The sequence below is a fragment of the Giraffa tippelskirchi genome, chromosome 10 (genome assembly GCF_054371585.1).
Source record: "Giraffa tippelskirchi isolate mGirTip1 chromosome 10, T2T-mGirTip1v1.2.pri, whole genome shotgun sequence".
Taxonomy (NCBI): domain Eukaryota; kingdom Metazoa; phylum Chordata; class Mammalia; order Artiodactyla; family Giraffidae; genus Giraffa; species Giraffa tippelskirchi.
This window is the reverse complement of record NC_137284.1, coordinates 37,484,753-37,508,916: the sequence shown is the minus strand read 5'-3', so window position 1 is coordinate 37,508,916 and position 24,164 is coordinate 37,484,753. Positions and strand designations below refer to the sequence as shown.

The following is a 24,164-nucleotide window of genomic DNA, read 5'->3' as shown; positions in this document are numbered from 1 at the left end:
CATCCCCAGGGAAAAGAAATGCAATAAAGCAAAATGGTTGCCTGAGGAGGCCTTACACATAGCTGGGGAAAGAAGAGAAGCAAAAAGCAAAGGAGAAAAGGAAAGATACTCCCATCTGACTGCAGAGTTCCAAAGAATATCAAGGAGAGATAAGAAAGCCTTCCTCAGTGATCAATGCAAAGAAATAGAGGAAAACAACAGAATGGGAAAGACTAGAGATCTCTTCAAGAAAATTAGAGATAACAAGGGAATATTTCATGCAAAGATGGGCTCGATAAAGGACAGAAATAGTATGGACCTAACAGAAGCAGATGATATTAAGAAGAGGTGGCAAGAATACACAGAAGAACTGTACAAAAAAGATCTTCATGACCCAGATAATCACGATGGTGTGATCACTCACCTAGAGCCAGACATCCTGGAATGTGAAGTCAAGTGGGCCTTAGAAAGCATCACTACAAACAAAGCTAGTGGAGGTGATGGAATTCCAGTTGAGCTACTTCAAATCCCCAAAGATGACGCTGTGAAAGTGCTGCACTCAATATACCAGCAAATCTGGAAAACTCAGCAGTGGCCACAGGACTGGAAGAGGTCAGTTTTCATTCCAATCCCAAAGAAAGGCAGTGCCAAAGAATGCTCAAACTACCGCACAATTGCACTCATCTCACATGCTAGTAAAGTAATGCTCAAAATTCTCCAAGCCAGGCTTCAGCAGTACATGAACCGTGAACTTCCAGATGTTCAAGCTGGTTTTAGAAAAGGCAGAGGAACCAGAGATCAAATTGCCAACATCCGCTGGATCATCAGAAAAGCAAGAGAGTTCCAGAAAAACATGTATTTCTGCTTTATTGACTATGCCAAAGCCTTTGACTGTTGGATCACAATAAACTGTGGAAAATTCTGAAAGAGATGGGAATACCTGACCATCTGACCTGCCTCTTGAGAAACCTGTATGCAGGTCAGGAAGCAACAGGTAGAACTGGGCATGAAACAACAGACTGGTTCCAAATAGGAAGTGGAGTCCGTCAAGGCTGTATATTGTCACCCTGCTTATTTAACTTATATGCAGAGTACATCATGAGAAATGCTGGGCTGGAAGAAACACAAGCTGGAATCAAGATTGCCGGGAGAAATATCAATAACCTCAGATATGCAGATGACACCACCCTTATGGCAGAAAGTGAAGAAGAATTAAAGAGCCTCTTGATGAAAGAGGAGAGTGAAAAAGTTGGCTTAAAGCTCAACATTCAGAAAACTAAGATCATGGCATCTGGTCCCATCACTCCATGGGAAATAGATGAGGAAACAGTGGAAACAGTGTCAGACTTTATTTTTTGGGGCTCCAAAATCACTGCAGATGGTGATTGCAGCCATGAAATTAAAAGACGCTTACTCCTTGCAAGGAAGGTTATGGCCAACCTAGATAGCATATTTAAAAGCAGAGACATTACTTTGCCAACAAAGGTCTGTCTAGTCAAGGCTATGGTTTTTCCAGTGGTCATGTATGGATGTGAGAGTTGGATGGTGTAGAAAGCTGAGTGCTGAAGAATTGATGCTTTTAAACTGTGGTGTTGGAGGAGACTCTTGAGAGTCCCTTGGACTGCGAGAAGATCCAACCAGTCCATCCTAAAGGAAATCAGTCCTGGGTTTCATTGGAAGGACTGATGTTGAAGCTGAAACTCCAATACTTTGGCCACCTCATGCGAAGAGTTGACTCATTGGAAAAGACCCTAATGCTGGGAAGGATTGGGGGCGGGAGGAGAAGGGGACGACAGAGGATGAGATGGTTGGATTGCATCACCGACTCGATGGACATGGGTTGGGTAAATTCTGGGAGTTGGTGATGGACAGGGAGGCCTGGTGTGCTGTGATTCATGGGGTAGCAAAGAGTCGGACACGACTGAGCGACTGAACTGAACTGAACTGAACAGCCCCTTTGACAAGTACTGCTTTCCAAAGCCAAAGGAAAATATTGACACACTTCCCTACCTTTTCCATTGTATAAAAGGCAAATTGAAGTCATGGGGTAAGGGACAAATCTCTTCTGCTTTCCGTTCGCAAGGGAAGTGAACATATAAGTCAGTCTTGCTATTTCCCAGATTACTATCTCGGGATATGAAGAAGCAAAATACCCAGAATTTACAGATAATTTATTTGATTTACAAATCAAATGGGTGAAAAGCATGAACAGAAAATTCACAAAAGAAAACAAGAGGCCAGTACCTTTATTTCATAATCAAATTTAGCTAGATTCATTTTTATGTTTTTCTTTTTTTCTCAAGATTGGAAAACTTTAAAAAGATTGATGTAGCTGAAACTGGAGAGGGACAGTCAGGATGTGAGAGGGGTCAGAGACAGTGAAAAGGTAGTGGGATTGATGGATTATACATTCTGGTAAAGCCAAAGTAATGTGGTGTGAGAAGGAAAAAATGGGAAGGACAGGAGGTAGTGATCAGAATATGGAGTTTTATAACTGAGAATGTGAAGAATTTGAGTTTATTGATAATGATAGGGTCTAGAGAAACATAATTAGATAAAAATACATGCCACATTATGTAGGACTTCCCAGGGGGTGCTAGTGGTAAAGACCCCGCCTGCCAATGCAGGAGACCTAAGAGATGCAGGTTTGATCCCTGGGTCGGGAAGATCCCCTGGAGGAAGGCATGGCTACCCACTCCGGTATTCTTGCCTGGAGAATCCCATGAACCGAGGAGCTTGGCGGGCTACAGTCCATGGGGTTGCAAAGAGTCAGACACGACTGAAGTGATCTAGCATGCACATGTGTATGTAACTTAAAATTTCCTAGTAGCTAGATTAAAAAAAGAAGCAGATAAAATCAATTTTAATGTATTTTATTTATTTAACCCAGTATTTCCAAAAGAGTAACGTTTCAACATGTAATCAAGATTATTGAGATATCTTACATTGTTTTACATAGTAAATCTTTAAAACCTAATGTGTATTTTACACTTACAATGTATCTCAATTTAGACTAGTCACATTTCAAATGCTCAGCAGCCACAAACGACTAATGACTATTATATATTGGATGGCACAGGTCTAGAGTATGACCATGGGAATAAGTGGTATGATAGAGAGGCCAAGGTGTTGAAAGGGTCACCTGTGTGAATACTGGAATCACTAATGTTTTTTAGTCACTAAAAAGCACATATTAGACGTATATGAAATGAGTTGGAAAACTCTCCAAGATATACAGTGAAGTGAAAATTAATTTCCAGTATAATATGTAAGGATAATACCATTTATTTAAAAATTTGTAAATTGCAAAAGAAGACTATAAGGAAAGAGTCGTGCTAACTTAGTAGTTACCTCTGGAGAACGGAGTAGAAAAGAGAACGGAGTAGAGATAGGATGGAGTGGGTGTGAAGGGGGACTCTCATGTCTCACTTTTTTATTCTTCTGGATCATTTGAATATCTCACAATGAGGTTTTCATGTACTTGTTGCTTAATAATTTTAAGAGTTAATACCATTGATGTAGTTATCTACTTGACTTGGTTCCCTCTCTCCCTCCTTTCACCTGCCTTTTCCTCAGTTTCAAGTATCATGAATTATTCTGAGAATAGAAGCTGAATGGCTTACTGGCCTTTTTTTTTTTTTTTAATTAGCAGGAGTGTATGTGTTTCAGATTGTTATATTTGATGCTGTAAAGCACCTTGTTAAGATTTCCATTTCTGCTCTAGGTTGCTTGGGACCTCAGATGACCAAATCCTTAAATCTCAAGATGAACACGATTAAGACAGAGAATAAGCTATGAGATTCCATTGCATGTCTTGTTCTTTTCATCAGTGTTCATTTCTGGTACTAAGTTTCCTTAATTAAATGTGTAGCTCAGGAATGCTGTAGCAGACTTAAAGAAGCATGCTGTGACGTCCTTCTTTAGATTAATCTTCTTGAGGGCAAGGACTGACTCTTTGTACCCTTGGTACCTGTATTAATTAATAGCAAATAGGTACTCAATAAATGTTCTTTCTTTCAAAAATATTTATTTGGCTGTGCTGGGGCTTAGTTGCAGCACACAGGCTCTTTAATCTTCACTGGAGCAAGCAGGATCTTTAGTTATGGCATGTGAACTCTTTTAAGTTCCAGCATGTGGGATCTAGTTCCCTGACCAGGGATCAAACCCAGGCTTTCTGCACTGGGAGCATGGAGTCTTAAAAGTCCCTAGACCACCAGGGAAGTCCCAATAAATGTTCTTTAAATAGCATAGTGAAGATAATTTGTTAATGATGAAGAGCTACTAAGTATACTGAATTAGAGTTTAGATGAATGGGCTGTTACATTATTTCTATATTGATTTCTTGTGAACTTTCAACTTTCCCTTCAAAATTTAGGACAATGTCTCTTTTCCCCATAGCTTTCCCTTCTGCACAAGTATTTAACAGCTACATCCTCAGTATGCTCACAGAATTACAGGTGTACCTCTCAAACCCTCTCATGCTGTGTGTTCACATTTCTAACTGTGAGTTTCTTCTGGGTAAGGACCATTTCTTATTAAAAGTAACAATGTCTGAGACCTAGCAGGTGCTCAATAAATGTTTATGAATGAATAAATATATAAATGTATAGATTAGACCTTGGGGCCTCAAGCCCATTTCCACATATAATAATGAAACAGAGACAAAACCTACATTTATTTACTGATATTTATTAAGCACCTGCTGTATACTGGGCAAAAGGAAAAGAGACAAACTGTCTATCCAGAACTATTTCTTAACTCTTTCAGCAATGCCTGAGTCCTTATAAAAAAGTTCATTCAGCTGATTTAGTGTCCATTCATTCTTTGGTTAATCTTCATGTACAGTTTTCTCAAGTGTACTTTCAAATATTGCATAGTGCTGCAGACCATGAAATATTCCAAAGGTTGTCTGAAGGATGAGAGGGATTACCATTACTTTTATCTCTGTATGACAAAGCAGCAGCCAATGAAGTAAAACCCTTCCTTTTGGTGGCAGGGGAACAGTATGATACCTAAAAAGAAATAAGAGTTAAGGACTTCGTCTGGATGTAAATTCTATGGAACATTTGTTGATTTCTCCTAAACTGATCATTTCTGTTCTAGATCTCTCATATAGAAAGCAAAAAGGGTTAAAATTAGCTATTTAAAATACAAAACCATGATATTTTAATTAAAATGTGTCATTGGCAGCTAAAGAATAAGGAGAATTTATTAACATTAAAAAAAAAAAGTAGGGAAGGGAGGAGGAGAAGGAAGAGAAGGAACAAGAAGATGGACTTACTTGAATGCTAGACGTCCATTTTTAGAAAAAGCCAAAGTAGTGGGATATAAAACACCACATGCTATGCCAATCAGTGAGCTTCTAAGAACACAATTTTCCTGGCTTATATTACCTGGAAAACAAAAGTAAATTTGGCTATTAAGAGTCTTGGGTTCTTATACTGTACTTATTTGCATTGTCCTCAACCACAGCAAAATAGTTGAAAGAATGCTAGAAATTCAGTGTATGGCACAATATACTGAATGAATCAAATTTTTAAAATGTTTTTATTACACTTTATATAAGGATAAGTTTACCTCTTACTTATACAGCTGGTGCAGAAGCAATTTCATAATTAAGAATATTAAACTAGCAGACCAGATATCTGGATTCCAGATTAGTACATTTATATTGTCTATATGTCAGTCATGTGCTAGGGAAACAGTGTAACACAAGAGACCCAACCACTGATCTTCAGGTCAAGTCTACTAAGAAATGCATTAGACAAATATTTAAACAAATATCTTAAATGTGCACATGCTTTGAATGTAAAATGAATAGAGAATTTATCAGAAACTTAACCTAACCTGAGGGAATCAGAGAATTCCCTGGAGATGAAGTATTTAATCAGGTACCTGATGAACAGGGATCACAGATTCCATCAATTACTAGCTATGAAACCTAAAGTACGGGGAGGAAGTAGGAAGTAACATTAGAAGCCCATAATATACCAGATACTATGCCAGGCATTCAGCATACACTATCTTCATTTTTAAAACAATCTTGAGGTGAGTACTACTAGTCCTAATTCATAGATATAAAACAACTGAGTCTCTTAAAACAAGCAAGTCTCTTAAATGACTTGCCCAGTTTCACAAAACTTAAGTGAAATATGTAGTATACCAAAGCCTGCTTTTTTTCTAGTATATTATGTTGCTTCTTAGTGTACCTGAACATGTCTCAGCTTAGTATCTTACCTGTTAAAAAAAGAAGCCACAATACCATTTTCCTGGTATTTAAACAGGAAAATATATGTGAAGGTACTTTTGTTAGTGGTAAAGAAATATACACATGTAAGGGATTATTATCAGCAGTAGCAACAGTATATGTTAATAAGTACTTTTACTTAGATATAAACACCTGATATTTAAAATTTAAATATGAATTTAAAATTACCTGAACACAAAGCATCTGTTACAAGCAGCTTATAAGAAACTATGGTAGACAAAAATGGAAGTGCAGTCAATGATGCATATGTCTTCAAAACATCATGTGTGACCTTCAAGCGATGTCTGAAAATGAAGTTTGTCAACATTCCAGAGAAAGCAGCTGTTGTTCCAAAAGTCAGTGTTCCATATATATTTAAAGTCCTAATTGGAAAAACAGAGTCAAAGTTAAGTTCAACATAATACTCTTGTAACAGATATATCCTTTCCTGTATAGTCATTTGTTATTACATATGTATGCAACATCACATTTTTCTTAAGCATTTACTCTGTGAAAGGTATTTTCTTTGTACTAAGGATGGAGCAGTGAATAAAGCCGGGAAAAAAAAAGAAAAAAATTCCACCCCTCATGGCAATTGCATTCCAATGAGAGGATAATATAATTCTCTTTCTGAGAATAGAGTAGTTCTAAGATGGAGCTCTTTTAAAGAGAAAATAAATTTTGGCCAAAAGTAAGTATGAGTATGTTCCAATGTAGCCAAATTTTATGAGCTAGCTAAATCCAAGAATACTATTCTTTCTACTGTAAGAATTAATTTGCTTAAGGTCATCTGAAAAAAGGTGACATTTGGTTAGGCCTTCTAGAAAATAATATTTCTTAAGTAGTCCAGAAGGATTTAAAGTATTTCCAAAACTTCAAAGAAATTTGAAAGATCTAGTTTTGCTTATTCTGACTCATACCTAAATCCAGAAATGTTGAACAATTCAGATTAACATCAACTGATTTTATTCTTGAGCTCTATTAATCTAAAAGTCAGAATGGTAATGTGAGACTATATGTACATCATGGAATCCTATATTCCTTTTTGCTGAGCTCAGCAGTATGGCTGAGGTAAGAAATTCTAAACAATTTAATTATAATCGATAATTAATATAAGTAGTCCTCAAAATGGTGTTCTCTTGATTACCTTTAATTAAAACATGCTTATTGCACAGATAACATTTCAACAATTTTAGAAACAAAGGAATTTCAAGAGACAAAAGAAATTATCCAGTCTCAGTATTCTAACAAACCTCTATTTTCATCTGCTCATGTTTCCTTCCAGTTCTTTTAACTCAATACAGTTAATAGGCTCTTAGATACCTAGAAACCATGGCAATACATAAGATCTACAAATAAAGTTATTGACTTTCAGTCTGGGTGTGTCTCTTACTTTTCTTTTCTAAGGCATTCAATTTTTTTTTCTATGATTTCGATGACCACTGGTTTTCTGAGTTTTGCATCTCCTAGAGAAGGCCTGGACTGACCATGTGTGTATGTTGGTATCTTGATGTCCTGGAAAACACAAAATTCAGAACCATAGTAGCTAATGATGTTAATATTAAATCTTATAAATTCTACAGATTCAGATTAAAAAACATTTAGACCCTAGGAAAGTATCAAGTACTGTCATCTGCTTTCACATCCTTTGTTAATGATTCCTTCATTGTTTAGTGGGTTCTTATCTGTTAGACAATGGCTTTTTGATTCACGTAATAACTTTGAGAAATTGGTAGGAAAATGGTCATCTCTCCTTTTATGGATGAGACAAACAAGGTTCAGAAAGGTTGACTTGCCTTAGGACTTGATGTAGAAAGATTAAGTTACTTAGGTATTTTTGTTTTCCTTACCATTTTCCCTGAAGGTAGCCAGGCCCGTTGTAGTTCTCCACACTGTAGCTTTTTCAGAGCTGAAAATAAACAGTAGCTACCTGTTGACAACTATTTTTATCCTCTGTCTCATGAAAGCCTGAGTTTTGGAGATTATACTGGGTTTGGTGGAGGTAGAAGCAGGAATTTCCTTGGAGAACAGCGAGAGTGAACATCAGGAGGAGGGACACCTTCCAGACTAGGAAGAGGCAGTGGATGGCTACCTTGGATTATGTAAGTTATGTATCTAGCTCGTGAGGAGCACCTGGGGTGGAAGTAGGGCCTTTTCTGGAAATTGCTATGTGGTAATATCAGGGGGCCTGGACCTAAGGCACTTGACTCCAAGGTTGGAAAGTTCCTGTCTCCCAAGTGTGATGCATAAAAAGACAGTTGCTAATATCGAGGGACCGTAAGCTTTGGCCAGTAGCATCTTAACAGAAGGTAAAAGTTGCTCAGTTGTGCGGCTCACTCATGTCTGACTCTCCCATGAACTATCCAGTCCATGGAATTCTCCAGGCAAGAATACTGGAGTGGGTTGCCATGCCCTCCTCCAGGGGATCTTCCCAACCCACGGATAGAACCCAGGTCTCTCGCATTGCAGGTGGATTCTTTACTGTCTGAGCCACCAGGGAAACCCAAGAATACTGGAGTGGGTAGCCTATCCCTTCTCCAGCAGACCTTCCCAACCCAGGAATCGAAGCGGGGTCCCCTGCATTGCAGGCAGATTCTTTACCAACTGAGCTATTAGGGAAGCCATCTTAACAGAAACCAGTGGTTAAAAACAAAACAAAACAAAACTAGGCTTTCAGAAAGGATCCTTTCTAAATGTTTTGCTCTGGGTAAGACTCTTAGATTTTTGTGAAAATTCTTAATAGTATTTGTTACATCGTTTGGCAAATTGGCAATATGGGATTCCAGATTAGCCAGTTAATAGATTAAAAAAAAATCTATGTTCTTCACAATTTATATGAATCCCTATGTTAACAACATTTGTGGTCAAGGGCAGACTCATAAGTCTCAAATTTCAGGAGTCCTGGGCAAGAGAATCAGAGTGGATTAAACATAAAGGACATAGAAGAGACTTAGTAAGATTTTAAACCTTTTGTGTGCACAAGAATCACACGAGCAGTGTACTTGAAATGCAGTCTCTTGAGCTCCCTATTGAAATATTTGGGTTCAGCAGGAGTAGACTCTAGAAATCTGCACCAGTGATTCTGAAGCTGGTAGTCAAAGGGACACATGCTGAACATCACTGTAATATTCATTTCCTGAATAGTGATATGTATCAACCCTGACCTAACTAATGAAAGGTCAATTCAAACATTGTATCAACATCCTGAGGGTGACTGGATGAGATGGTTGGATGGTATCACTGATTCAATGGACATGAACTTGGGCAAACTGGGAGATGGTGAGGGACAGGGAGGCCTGGTGTGTGCTGCAGTCCATGGGGTTGCAAAGAGTCCGACATGACTTGACCACTGAACAACAATCAACATCGTGAAGGTATGGGTTTTCTTGAATATTTGTATGGTATTAAACAAAGAGTAATAATGGACCAGTTTCTTTCTCTATCAGTGAAGAACTATAATCAGGCCAGTTCTTTTGCTTTAAAATATCTGGGAAGACAGGAAAAAAAAGGTAAAATATTTTATAAATTCCAATTTCTCACAAATTAGATTTAATCTTTTGCCTCTCTCTGACATCTAAATGGCAAATGGAAGAAACAAGATAGCAGTATAGAAGGTAGATTCTATATCTAATCCATCTAATGTACATGAAGGCAGATGTCAGTAACACGATAATCAACCAGAAACTTGGGAAAACTTTTTGTTTCCCTGTCATCGAATTCACTGAAGTCCCTTATTACTCACAAAGAAAACTTTCAGGCAATGCCATGTGCCAACTTCCTAGCTCGTCTACATCTCAGTATATAGTAAACACAAACGTCCAGAATTATCCTAAAATACTGAAACAGGACAGCAAATGTTTACTGCATACCTAGTTTTCCTAAGGCACTGTTATTAAAGCAGAGAAATATACTGATAACTTCTTGACAGAATTTTTACAAGTACTGAAATGTACAGATTTTGCTATAACTCACATTTCATCTAAAAAGTAACCAGTTCAAGGCCACTCAACTGGTCACCACAATTCAATTACACCAGTAATACTGCACGATGCAGGCTTATAACTTTCAAAGTATCTTATGGTTTTGTAGTGCTTTTATGTGTATTATTTCACTTGACTTTTGAGAATTTTATTCATCAATCATTCATCATTTACTCAAACATTCACCTGGTATTTGAAAGTCCCCCAGTTAAGCAAGATGTAGTCTTGTCCTCAGAACACACAACCAGGGCAGAAGTCAGGATAGAATGGCAGAGGGTTTAAAGTACAAAGGCCCCGAGACAAGAGAAAACAGGCTCCATCATTCAGGACTAAAGTTGAGGTCTCCTACTTTCTCCCTACCTCTTTTCAAAGCAACTGGGGATTTAAACGTGACTTGCATGGAGTTGGCAACTGTCCTGATTAGACTTTCAGATCCCTTTTACGTGCATCATTTCAGAAGAGTGCGCCAGCACTTGAGGTAGCAGAAATCACGGACCTTAGCACCCTGGGTTTCCGCCTACCTTAGGCACTTCCGCAGCTCCCACCTGCACCCCACCGGCAGCAACACGCACGTCGTCTCCAGCCTCACGCCCGAGCGCCGCCATCTTGGCAACTCACGTGACTGGCGGTGGGCGGGGACGCAGGGCTCTCGGGTCCGGAAGGGTCGCAGACTCACGCCTAGCCCCGCAGCCCCGGCCAGCCCTGGCCCAGTCAAAAGCCGCGGCCTCCGTCCTGGCTGTGATTGGGCGCGGTGTCTGGAGGCGCTCATTGGCCTCAAGGAGGGCTGGACGCCCGTGGGCCCGCCCCTGCCAGGCCCTTATCCCCGGCTTCTGCTATTTGTGAGCCTGGCTCCCTCGTTCTCGCATCCCGAGGGAAACGTGGGCCGGTCCTCGCGCAAGGATGTGGCGGCGCGTGTTTCTCTCCTCAGGGCACCTCCGTTAGCTGTGGCCGAGCTGCCCGCCCCCTTCACTTCTTCAGGGTGCTCGCCCCTCTGGCCCAGCCCGTGTGTTAAGGCTCCAGCTTCTTGGGTACCTCCTCCCTACAGCCCCCAACCAGCCGCCAGAGCAGCCCCGAGTTGCCTTCTCCCCTCACTTGTCAGCGTCTCCTCTTCAGTCTCTAGTCCCCTCGCATGCCATCCGTTCACCCCGCTTGGGAAGGGGCCGGAGAGAAATTTGCCCCTACACTCCCGTAGAAGACCCCCCACCCCCGCCAGCCGATGTTTCGGGGTTGGGGGGAGGGCGCTGCGCGGAGGCCTGGCGCCTTTTTGTGCACATTCAGTGCCCGGCAGTGTCTCCCAGACCAGCAACCCCCGACCCTCCCGTCTCCGCGTCTTAGAGAAGCCAGAATCGCGAGTTATATAATTTCTAGTGCTGCTGTTTCTCCTGCCTGAGGAAACACTTCATCGTGTGGAGGGGTGCGGGACGTTTCTGTGCTCATCTCTATAAGAACGGGGTGTGGGCAGAGGGGTGGCCAGCGGTAGCAGAGGGATTTCTGGTCTTTTCTGTGAAAGGAAGGTGGGTAGTTTGGAGAGAGACTGAGAGAAAAACGGTGGATGTGGAAGCCACGCAGCCGAACTCTCTCCCATTTAGGAAACCGCGAACCGTTTGCCCAGCTTATGCTCACATGCCTAATACTACTACAGCGTCTCAGAAAACACCTTTGGGGGAAGGTCTGACTTGTCTCGAGCAGTCTCAGTGTTTTTCCTCGCCGGATAGGGAGCTGCCTGGATGCGAAGAGATGGCATGATTTGACTGACTCCAGTGTGAAGAAATCTTCGCCAACTCATCCTGCATCAAGTGCCCATTGAGTAGCACTGTCACTTTAATGTCTCCATGCCAAGGGATTGCTTTCCTTCTTTTCAATCCTCTCGGTTAATACATGGGAGGATCAGAATCAGAGGGGCATTAAGGATCAAGCCTGAGGGGCTTGGAGAGCACAGAAGAAAAAAAAAAAAATGAAAGTGACAGCAAGCTGGATCCTGTCTCACTGAGGGGGTGAGATCCGGAACTTCGGGTCCAGTAAATAGAAAAGGGCCTTTCAGTCTGGGTTCTGCCCCCAGAAAACTGTCCAAACTCACCCCACCTTTTTTAGAGACCATTAAAAAGGTTTTAAAAGTATTTTGGGGAGGTGAGGGTTTTAAATTTTTCTCTAAAGAATTTGAGGGTCTTTATCATCAACCAGTTCATCTTTGATCATGTGTTGAGTAATGAGACAGCTGTGTAAATTCGTTTTGTGCCTTAATTGAGTTAGTCATTGAACTCCAAAGATACTGCTGCGTAAAGAGGAGTTTTAATAATGTTTTCTATGCTTACAATAATTTTCTTTTTAAACAGAATAACTATTTTGGAAGCATTAAAAAACTTGAAAAACTCAAAAGCTATTTTTCTTTAAACTCCTTGGGCACTGTCAAAGTTTGTGGAAAAAAATAGATCATTTTTTCTTTATTTGAAAGAGAAGACAGCCTGGATTTCAAACAGCCAAGAGGTTTGCAACAGTTACCTGGCCCTTGGCCTCCATCCAGCTGGATCAAGTTGAGACCTGAAAAGAGCTCTTGAATCCTGTGGCATTGGAAAGACCCAAGAATGCCAGTCAAGAGGAAAGGTGGGCTATGAGGTTTCCTGTATATGTTTGTCCTTTTTCTTGGTTCTGGTATTTGCAGTTTAAATTGTATTCCATTTGAGAGTAAAATTTTGCTTGGGGTGTAGTTCTTAGAATAATGTCTTTTCTGTGGTGCATCATTCAGTAATACTGTTTTGCTAAAAGGAAGTGAAGTAGGGCTATCCTATTTAATTATAGACATTTGTGGTTTCCAAGTCAGGTGGTCTAAATCGTTGTTTTGTAATCAGCGTAAATTTGATACCATAGGTTTGGGACTTTCTTTCGCTTGTTTTCTTAGCTTGTTAAAGATGACTTTTACATGGTCTTTAAAAAAGAAACATGCCCAGTGCAGCTCCTCTTATGGCTTAAATATTTATCAAATGAATTACATAGTTGTAAAAGATAACAAAGTTGCTTGCAGTGTACAAAATTGTAGACTATCTTTTGATTAAGAATAGATTTTATGTTTGGATTTACTCTGATGTAAGTCTTCCCTTTTGTGGGAAAGCACAACTTTGGTAACTGCTGTGTATGCATTATCCAATAACAGTACTGGCAAATTCCCCAAATGAGGTAAACACTGCACTCCTCCCCCACCAGTTGATCAAGATCTGGTGAGCTGCTGAAGTATCCTATATATACCTTGGGATTCTCTTTAGCCTAGATTTACCCCAGGTGAACCTTATTTCTAAGGATCCTTGTGAACCTAGTTTTTTTTTTTTGATGTGGTATAGAAGACCTAATCGACTATAAAATATTTTTTTTAAAAGAGTTTTAAACTAAAATTTGTATCAACACTCTTGAACTCCACTGCAGTAGACTAGTGTGGATCCAAATGTTGACCAGTTATGGGAGTTCTGCAGTCTGAAACTCAAGCTTAGGGTGAAGGTTAAGGTACAACCTAGCTCCGTATGATATTTAATCATACCTTTGGATTTGGAAGGTGCATTGAGGAAACTTAAAATCAGATTCTTTATCCAACTGGTATCTCGGGAGATGGGCAATGGTATGTAATACCTGTGAAATGCCTAGACAGCTAGTACACTGGGATTTTAAGACTGGGCTTGTTTCCTCTTCCTGCTCTCCTCCATAATTACTGAGAGAAGTAAACTCTCCACGAAGTTTTGGAACTACTTCTGCCCAGACCTGACATCATTAGTTTATTTGGAACAAGGATGGTTTGGGGAATGTAGCCAATAAATGGTATGTCTCTTTGACTTATTTGGCATGCAGGATATTTTTATTCTTCCTACCATTTATTGTGCTGTAGTTAGTGTCCCTTTTGGATTTGTTTTAAACTAGTAATTGAATTAAACACTGCGTGTGTGTGTGTGTGTGTGTGGTGCATGTGTGTGGAGAATGAGAGGGATGAAAAGGTATCTGAGAAGAGAGATGAGGAAGAGCATTGATGTTTTAGGTAAAACTTAACTGATCAGGGTGAACTTAAGGTTTCTAAACCCAGCAGACTGAGTTTGTTAAAAGTTCCTACCTTTAAAAGAAGTTATGAAAATTGATGATACATTATTGAAAACCATACTTAAGGAGAAATAATTTATTTCCTTCCTCTTTTCTTTCCTCCCTTTCTCTTAAAACTGTTAGTACTAAGATATATATTTTAAAATATTATAGACCGCTAACCAAACAAGTTACGACATGTACATTATATTTTTGATTAGCTAAGCTTACTGTCTGTACTGTTCTATAACATACGTAAAACAAATACTTGAAAGTATAACCTAGACTTATTCTTCAAGGAGCACAGTCCTCTGTCATCTTAAATCTTTTTTTCTTTCTTCATTGTTGTTGCATGTAGATAGGATGGAAGAGTTGGCTTCATGTAATTTTAAGCAATAACCATCCTTTTAGAACCATATGTTTATACATTGTTGAATATATTCTTACTACAATAAGAAAATTTCATAAGACAGATTTCTCACTTGTTAAATATTTTGTATGTTATTGTGAAAGTAGAGAGTGCTTTCTCTGATTGGTAACGTGAACCACGGTGGGAAATGGGAATGGGTGTGACATCTCACTAAGTACATTTTTCTTTTCTTTTTTTTTTGGTGTTCCCTGACCAGGGATTGGACCCATGTCCCTGCAGTAGAAGCGTTCTTAACTTCTGGGCCACCAGGGAAGCCCCTAAGTACATTTCTAGCTGCTATTCTTGACTGTTCTTAGATAAGCCAAAGCTACTGCTGCTGCTGTATCTCAAACCACTATATTCACTGCTAGTTTGTTTTATGACATTACTTAACTACATCTTCCACTCACTTGCTTCACATTTTTATAGATTTCAGTTTTATCAACAGAACATGTCATTTCTTCTTTAGAGATATTTTTCTCCCAACAGTTGCTTTTCATTCAGTATTCTTTTTTCTACAGTAGTAATTTGATTTTTGATTTGCTCCTAGCTAAGCCTTTTTGATATCTTTGACCTATTTTAAATTCTGAAAATTCAGGGCTGATCCAACATAAGTTGTATCAGAGTTCTCTGATATGATGCCAGATCATGATGTATAGTAAGGGGCTATTTCAGCAAGACTTATGAATTGATCTGATTTCATGTTAGATTGATGCAAGAAATAAAAGTTAATGATAGTTGTGTTCTCCCCTGTGCTTTTTGCAGAAAGCTGCTTTTTTAATGATAAAATATGTTTCAACAGAATTTTTTAGTACATTGCAGTACATTTTTTGAGCAATTTTTTTGTTCTCTATTGTCATTAAACATATGGGGAAAAAAATCAGTGCTTTTAATACTTTGAGACTGATGCTTATTTCATTTCTCTGTTTTGTAAATATTGTGCTATTCTGTGCTTCTTTTAAATTAGTATAGAAGTCTATCTGATGTTATTAATATACATGACATTTTATTTCCTTTGACTTCTTTTTTTGCAGCTATTCTTAGTGATGTAATGCAGTGATGTAATGTATCCTATCTAGTGAAACTTAAACATGATCATTTTCATAATTCATTGGTTAAATATTGTTCTTTTTAAAGGAAGTTGAAGAATATTGTGTAATTGGAATCCCAACACATGATACTGCCATGTATCATATGGACATTCTTGAAATTGAGATTGTTGTTTCCTGGGCTTACACTCTTTCCTATTGGTTGACTGTATACTTCATAAAAGTGTCATATTTGTTTATTCTTCTTTCCCCTCCTTCTGGGAAGGACTTACAACTCTTAAGTTTATTGTTTCCTCAGTTAAAATTTTCTTACTTGTTTCCTGCACTTTGTGGCTTAATTTCTTTTTTGTAGGATCTCGCTATTTTATATTTGCCTTTCATTATGTGGGTGTGGGCTTCCCTGGTGGTTCAGTGGTAAAGAATCTGCCTGCCAATGCTGGAGACGGGGGTTCGATCCCTGGGTCAGGAAGATCCCTTGGAGAAGGAAATGGCTACCCACTCCAGTATTTTTACCTGGGAAAACCCATGGACAGAGGAGCCTGGTGGGCTACAGTCCATGGGGTCGCAAAAGAGTTGGACATGACTTAGCAACTAAACAACAACAACGATAATAATCTGGGCATATTCTTTTTCCATCTCTAGCTTTTCTTCAATTATTAAAATAATTTTTTCAGATGTCTAAAAAGGGGAAAATATGTAACTAAATTTATTGGCTCTACCTGAGTAGCTATTTTATCCCTTTTGTATATACTTCACCAAGTTTCTGTTTGAATTTTTGTGTTTGCCATACCAGGGTTATATCCAGATGCTTTTTCCATTTCAGAAAAACTTGCTGTTTTTTCTTTTTCCAAGCTAGTACAATTTAAAAGTTAAGCCCCAAATCTTCCCAGAGAGGGATGGGAAAAGACAGTTTTCAGACTTTTGTAATTTCTGTAAATCAAAATAACTTCCTAAAGATTTTCTTAAATTTGAAATCCTTCAAAAGGGTCATCTTGACTTTGGTTGAGAGAATTGTTAAAGTCATGAAGCCACAGACTCTTGATGTTGGAAAATACTTATCAATTCAGGAGGCATCTTGGAATGATAAGAGATCATTTTGGAGAGAAAAATAGAAGAATACTCTGTATTAAAGTACTGATTGGGAGTATGTTATGAAGCAAACAGTAGGCATGGTGCGAAAATTATTGTTAATTGAATTTATTTTGTAGTTCTTATGTATAGGGAAAGTTGCAAATGATATGCTAATAAATTGATACCATACACTATTTGAACTGTTAGGTTTTTGGGAAACGGTCCAAGTGCTCCGCTCATGATAGAATATTTGATCTTTCTTTAAGGCCTCTGATTGGTTACATCTTTGGATAGAAAAGTCTAGTCAATGAGAAGATGTACACAAAATATTGGACTTTTAAAACATTGAATTGAGATGTTTCACTCATTTATGTCTTTGCCAAACAATTAATCCCTCACTCTTCTATAACAATACATTCCGTAAACTGTAAGAATGTTCTTTTCTCTTTCTTAATTATATACTCTCATTATATTCTCTTATTTCTTAATATTTACCATGTAGCCACATCAGTGGCTACAAAACGGATATGTTTTTAGTATAATGCTGAGGTGCATAAAATCATTTTTTTTTTTAACTGGGGCAAGAGGACGTGTCCCCCAGCTATAATTCCTGCTCAGGAATTTGTAGCAGTCAAGGCACGAGGGCTCAGTATCCTCAATGTAGGTTGCTTTGTCAGCAAAGGATCATGAGTTTTACCCAGTCTCTTCTGTCCAGTCAGTCATTCTGAATTCCAGGTAGTAAGCTTTCTGCATAGGTTTAGTTTTTAGTTTTTCAAAGCTATTTCAAGAATTATGGCCCAGTCACCTCCATTATGAAACATTTCTCCTGACCTCATTTGTTTTAGGACTTAAGATTCAAGTGGAAATGATGTATTATAAAGTAGAAAATCCTGTGAAAATAAATTATTAAGTTAAAACTTCCAAAGATTATGAGTAAGATTGTGTATCCTATTTCTCCTGATGGCACATCTTACCAGCCATTAAAGCCCTAAGTCTGTTAGCGCAAGTCTCTGAGGGGTCTGTAGGGTGTGTGTCATTTTGGAGAGCTGTGACATCTTTATCATTGCAAGTGTGGTGAGACCTGAAATAAGCCTGTTAAGTCCTGTTCTATTTCAAATACCATATAAATAATAAACTAAAAATTTATTTTAGAAGGCAAACTTGTGTACGTATTTAAGGAAATAGCTTTCCTCCCATTTAATTATTCAATCGTTTATCCATTCAACAGAGATTTATTGAGTGCCTGTTAATACCAGGCACTGTGCTAGGTGTATGTTTTGCAGTGGCAAACAGTATTCAGTCTGACTTTATGATGCTTAAAATTTATTAGGGGACAGATAGGGAAAGAGGCAATTTCAGTGTTGCATGTCACATCCATCATCATCAGTTGCAGTGATGTTGTGGGTGAAACCTAAACCTGGCTTAGAAGACCTGGCTTCCAGAAGAAGGGACAAGATTAGATAATCATTGACCAGGACTCTCATTCTATAGATTTAGATGTGTAAGAAATATCTTCATTTCCACAGTTCAGCTTTGTTTCTGACTCATAATTCCTAAGTTATGGGCAGAGTCACTACAATCCTTTTTGAGGTTTTCTATCTTTCCTGGGGTTATGGTAGGGCTCCATCTGGCATGGGGTATACGCTGGTCATTGATCATCTGAGTGTAACAGTTTACCTCTGAGTCATGACTTGTTTTGTCTAGATAGTTCTTTCTGGTCTAGCAACAATTGCTACTTCCAAGACATGGATTAACACCCCCCGCCCCCCCCCCCCCCGCAGAATTTCTGTGTTTCTGTTTGCCTAGCTGCATAATGTTGCTTTTCCTCTCTGGGGTCTCTCTGCCTCTCAGGCAGTGCTGCCAGGAAACAGCCTAGATACCTGCGGCCTTGGGTTCCAAAAACTTCTCTTACTTTTCAGCTGAGAAAATCTTTTCCTGGACTGGGGAAGGGCTAGAAGATGTTCCTGTCTCTGCGTGTACCTGAGAATCTCTCTTTGATCTATGAAACAAACTCTTCTTTTATTCAGAGGGTTTAGGCTTTTGGAAAGCAAAACTGGAATAACTATAAAATTCCTTCGGTTTCCTGTCCTAGTACATACCTCTCCTGAGGCAATACAATACAAAATCAGTCACCAGCTTGAATAAAAAGAAAGGAAATGGGAACATGTAGGGAGAGAAAAAAATTAACATCTCTAAGTGCCAGTCTCCCTTGTGTACTTGGTCACATGCCTTCTTATGACAGTGCCACCAGGTGACCTTGTGAAAATCATATAATCTTTCTGAACCTGTTTCCTTTTCTGAAACAACATTAATAATATGTTGTTTCTTTTCCTCATCAAGTAAGATAATGTATATGAACTTTACTTTTATAAAATAAAGTTAGTGATAGAATTAGGACAGGAAGCTTATCCATTGTTCTTTGCATTGTATGAGTGTGATGTTCTTAGATCCACTGAATGGTGTCACGGTGCAGTGGAGGAGAGCCCTCAGTTGGAATCCTACCTTTTCCATCAGCTGGATATGTTATCTAAAAATCAACAGATTTAGCTTCAAACTTCTCATCTTAAGTTATAACTGCCACGGATAATACCCAAGGGGCTTCCCAGATGGCGCAGTGGTAAAGAATCTACCTGTCAATGTAGGAGATGCAAGCAACATGGGTTTGATCCCTGGATCGGGAAGATCCTCTGGAAAAGGAAATGGCAGCTCACTCCAGTGTCCTTGCCTGGAAAATACCGTGGACAGCCGAGCCTGGGGAGCTGCAGTTCATGGGGTCGCAAACAGACACGACTGAGCGACTGAACACACAGAGTAATACTCAACTCTTAGGATTCTTGAGACAATCAAATAAAAACACCTAGCCCATGTGAAAATTGTTTTGAGAATAGGGAAGTGCTACAGATGCTTAGCAGAATACTTTTTCTTTTTGTTCCAAGGAAGAGGAAAGCTGTGTTCAGAGTCAGAATCTCCTTCCATCAGTTGTCTGGGTCCAGCTTCGTGGTCAGCTCCTGGAGTAAGCCTGCCCAGATGTGGCAGGTACACATCTGGTTACAGAAAAGAAGTGCCACAATGTGCTTTCTACTTTTTAATAGACTAGGATAATGTTCTTATGAGTTATTTCTTCTCTTTCAATGTTGCTAAAGTAATTTAAGCCATTCAGTATTTACAAAATGGTTGCAATCTTTTGATCTGCATTAAGTCTGGCCATACGTTTTCCCCACACTTCAAATTCCAAGTTTTTTCTATTTTTTCATCTTTTTTTTTTCTAGTTTGTTACAACTGGAACAAAGCATTTTTCAGTATTCTGCTGAAGATGCAGTTTGCTGTCTTTTCTATTTGTTACTATTTTAAACTTATACTTTTCTCATTTTCTCTTCAATAATTCTATAGGAAATCTGAAAGCATGACATATCTGAAAGGTGGCAACATAAATTCACCATTTTAGTTTAATACCTTTTTGTGTCAGTAGGGGAGAGTCTTATCAACAGATGCTTGTTGAAGTATATTTAAAAAAATTTAGGAGGAGAAGTAAAATATAATTACAGAAAATAACAGAAAAAAGGACAATTACAGAAAAAAGAAATACCATGATCCTTTCCCAGAAAGTTGAATTTCAGTATGGCATAATACTTAAAAGTATGGGCTTTGGTGCCAGATGGACCATGGCTTATGTCCTGGCTCCAGCACTTACTGCTTGTGTCACCTTGGAAGAAATGAAGTTACTTCATTTCTCAGTCTGTTTCCTCATTTGAGGAATGTGTATTTCTTGGGGGTACTTGGGAAGATTAAATAAGGTGATCCATGTAGAATACTTAGCATTACTCAACAAATGCTAGCTAATTTTATTAGTAATAAAATGATACCTTTGTTTTTATCACCTTGGACTTTATATTTTAATATTAAAGCATCTTTTTAAAGGCCTAGTATCAGGATAACTTTTCTGTTGGCATTCATCATTTTAGTATTTTCACATGAGTATTCATCATTTTATTATTTTCATATGAGTATCCTTTATATGGGGCTTCCCTGGTGGCTCTAGTGGTAAAGAATCTGCCTGCCAGTGCAGGAGACTCAAATTCTATCCATGGATTGGGAAGCTCCTTTGGAGAAAGAAATGGCAACTCACTCCCAGTATTCTTGCCTGGGAAATCCATGGACAGAGGAGCCTGGTGGGCTACAGTCCACCAGAGTTGTACATGACCTAGCTACCAATTAACAACAGATCATTAATTTACAAAATAACAAAAATGATAATGTTAACAGTAAGAATTAAGCATATATACTTCTCCAAAGAAGTGTGTGTGTGTGTGTGTGTGTGTGTGTGTGTGTATACACTTTTATTTGAGGGACTTCTTGGGTGGTTCAATGGTTAAGACTCTAAGCTTGCAGTGCATGGGACACAGGTTCAGTCCCTGGTCAGGGAACTAAGATCCTGTATGCTGCATGACTTGGCCACAAAATTTTTTTTTCAATTTGCTGGTCATAATGGCATATAAGTAATGATCAAAAACTGTTCAGTGTTGGATATATTCACTTCAAATGGCACGAGAGGGGGGAAATTGTCATCATTCTTTCTTGTTTCAATTGATACATAGCATACTGTAGTTAAAATGATCTTTATAAAACTTTAAAAATGGTCATGCTCATCTTTATTAAAAAAATTTTCCATGGCTTCTTATTCCTTCTGCAGGAAAAGGCCAAACAGTGTGATCTGTATGGTATCAATTTTCTTCTGTGTTCTCTTGGCACCTGGCACCTCATCATAGCATGACCACACTCTGTTTTAATCTTTTACTTTGTTTAAATTTTCTACTTAATTATCTTTACCTTCAGACAGAAGACATCCCTGAGAGGGTAGAATATTTATCTTTAGTATTGAGCGACTAAAGTCTAGAGCATCGTAAGATAAATATTTGATTAAAGAATGAAAGAACTTAGTATCTCTATTAGATTTTAAAGGTAGGACCATTTAAATTTATGTTATAAATATAATTTTATATTAATAAACACATGTAAAAAATAGAGATTCAACTTATAACCCTAGATTCTAAAATTCAGTGATAAAATTATGTCTGATTGGTCAAGTTTTTTTTTTTTTTTCCCATAGAGATATGCTCAACTGTTTCTGGAGGATTAGTGAAGTGAAGTGAAGTTGCTCAGTCGTGTCCAACTCTTTGCAACCCCATGGACTATAGCCTACCAGGTTCCTCCATCAGTGGGATTTTCCAGGCAAGAATACTGGAGTGGGTTGCCATTTCCTTCTCCAGGAGATCTTCCCGACCCAGGGACTGGACCTGGGTCTCCCGCATTGCAGGCAGATTCTTTACCGTCTGAGCCACCAGGGAAGCCCAGTTTCATGTATAAGAGGCAATATAACTTCTCAGTGGTGGGAATCAGATAATGCATGGGAAAGTTCTTTCTAAACTGTGAAAGTGAAAGTCGCTCCGTTGTGTCTGACTCTTTTTGACCCCATGGACTATACAGTCTGTGGAATTCTCCAGGCCAGAATACTGGAGTGGGCAGCCTTTCCCTTCTGTAGGGAAGCTTCTCAACCCAGGGATCGAACCCAGGTCTCTCGCACTGCAGTCGGATTGTATTTAAAGGAATTTCAAGATTTGAAATGATTTGTGTATATAGTTTACCATTTCCTCTATTATACTTTGATCTTAGTTTTCTGAACAATACCATCACATGTTCTATAATTCTTCTTAGTTGTGGCAAATAATTTTATGTTATCTTTTCCCTATCTAAAAGTTCATGTTAGCAATATTGCTATTTTAAATTAAATCACCTGTCCCAAATTATAACTTTTTGGCAATGCTGTTCTTAAACCAAAGACAAAAGAGTTGAACTTTAATTAATAGACACGTGATTACCTATAATTCCAATTATGTAACGTTGACTATATCCTTTGGATTGCATATTTCATCTGAAATTTTTATTTTAAAAAATGATTTCCCTGTTATTTCCTTCTGTATCTGCCTTCAGGTATTCCAAGTTTAGTTTTGTCCTTTCAGTAGACTCTGGAGTCATATGAATATAGATTTCCTTTAACAGAGAAAATAAGACAATTGAGATCATTATATTGGCAGTTCAGGTGGAAAAAAATCTCCATTTATACCTGGTTTAATTTGAACAGCAGTCAAGGTATTAGTCCCAACTTACTTGGGTAATTCTCAGCTTTCCACTTTATTCAACATCTGGTTAGGGATCTTTGACTTATACAACAAGATCCTTGTTATCTTTTGTCTTCTTTATTTATCATCTTTGTATAGGTATATAGTTTTCTGTTACCTTCACATTCAAGCTTTTGTTAATCAGAAACAAGAATTTAATCAGAAATGGAATTAACACCAGATGGTGATCATTATTGATGTCAAAAAGAAACTTGCAAAGGCAACCACAATTCCAGCATTAGATGCTGGCATGCAAAAACCTAAGTTCTCTAAGACAGAGACCATATTTGACCATTTTTATTCATTTTTATTATATTCTGCTTTCTTGTTTTATGTGTCAGATTTTTCTTGTACAGAGATAAGAGACATAATAAACTGTTAGTTTAGAGGCCATCTAGATAAGAAAGCCTTCCTCAGCAATCAGTGCAAAGAAATAGAGGAAAATAACAGAATGGGAAAGACTAGACATCTCTTCAAGAAAATTAGAGATAACAAGGGAATATTTCATGCAAAGATGGGCTCGATAAAGGACAGAAATGGTATGGACCTAACAGATGCAGAAGATATTAAGAAGAGGTGGCAAGAATAGACAGAAGAACTGTACAAAAAAGATCTTCACGACCCAGATAATCACGATGGTGTGATCACTCACCTAGAGCCAGACATCCTGGAATGTGAAGTCAAGCGGGCCTTAGAAAGCATCGCTATGAACAAAGCTAGTGGAGGTGATGGAATTCCAGTTGAGCTATTTCAAATCCTCAAAGATGATGCTGTGAAAGTGCTGCACTCAATACGCCAGCAAATTTGGAAAACTCAGCAGTGGCCACAGGACTGGAAAAGGTCCATTTTCATTCCAATCCCAAAGAAAGGCAATGCCAAAGAACGGTCAAATTCCTGCACAATTGCACTCATCTCACACGCTAGTAAAGTAATGCTCAAAATTCTCCAAGCCAGGCTTCAGCAATACATGAACCGTGAACTTCCAGACATTCAAGCTGGTTTTAGAAAAGGCAGAGGAACCAGAGATTAAATTGCCAACATCCGTTGGATCATCAAAAAAGCAAGAGATTTCCAGAAAAACATCTGTTCCTGCATAACTGACCATGCCAAAGCCTTTGACTGTTGGATCACAATAAACTGGAAAATTCTGAAAGAGATGGGAATACCTGACCATCTGACCTGCCTCTTGAGAAACCTGTA

The 24,164-nt window shown here is 38.5% G+C and overlaps 2 protein-coding genes across 3 annotated transcripts in view; one reads left to right on the top strand and one right to left on the bottom strand.

The window, feature by feature from the left end:
* The window catches only part of DLG2 (discs large MAGUK scaffold protein 2), a 2,308,738-nt gene that overhangs the window by 18,216 nt on the left and 2,266,358 nt on the right, over nucleotides 1-24,164 (top strand). The window contains exon 5 of the mRNA XM_081536923.1: nucleotides 12,659-12,807. Within this exon, the coding sequence (XP_081393049.1) occupies nucleotides 12,789-12,807 (19 nt within the window). The 5' untranslated portion in view covers nucleotides 12,659-12,788. The remainder of the gene's footprint in view (nucleotides 1-12,658; nucleotides 12,808-24,164) is intronic.
* Nucleotides 2,837-10,830, bottom strand: TMEM126B (transmembrane protein 126B). Of its 2 annotated transcripts, XM_081536926.1 has the most exons (6): nucleotides 10,728-10,830; nucleotides 8,077-8,135; nucleotides 7,620-7,741; nucleotides 6,416-6,609; nucleotides 5,261-5,372; nucleotides 2,837-4,991 (listed from the first exon to the last, which is right to left on the bottom strand). In XM_081536926.1, the coding sequence occupies exons 2-6, from the start codon at nucleotides 8,077-8,079 to the stop codon at nucleotides 4,808-4,810; spliced, it is 615 nt and encodes a 204-aa protein (XP_081393052.1). In that variant the 5' UTR covers nucleotides 8,080-8,135; nucleotides 10,728-10,830; the 3' UTR covers nucleotides 2,837-4,807. The 2 variants fall into 2 exon arrangements, with proteins under 2 accessions (XP_081393052.1, XP_081393050.1); XM_081536924.1 differs by lacking the exon at nucleotides 8,077-8,135.

Coding starts and splice junctions, on each gene's coding strand:
- TMEM126B (XM_081536924.1), bottom strand. CDS start 10,811: ATGGCGGCGCTCGGGCGTGAGGCTGGAGACGACGTGCGTGTTGCTGCC. Junction 7,742..10,727: donor GAGCTGCGGAAGTGCCTAAG/GTAGGCGGAAAC, acceptor TGTGTTTTCCAG/GACATCAAGATACCAACATA. Junction 4,992..5,260: donor AATGGACGTCTAGCATTCAA/GTAAGTCCATCT, acceptor ATTTCTTTTTAG/GTATCATACTGTTCCCCTGC.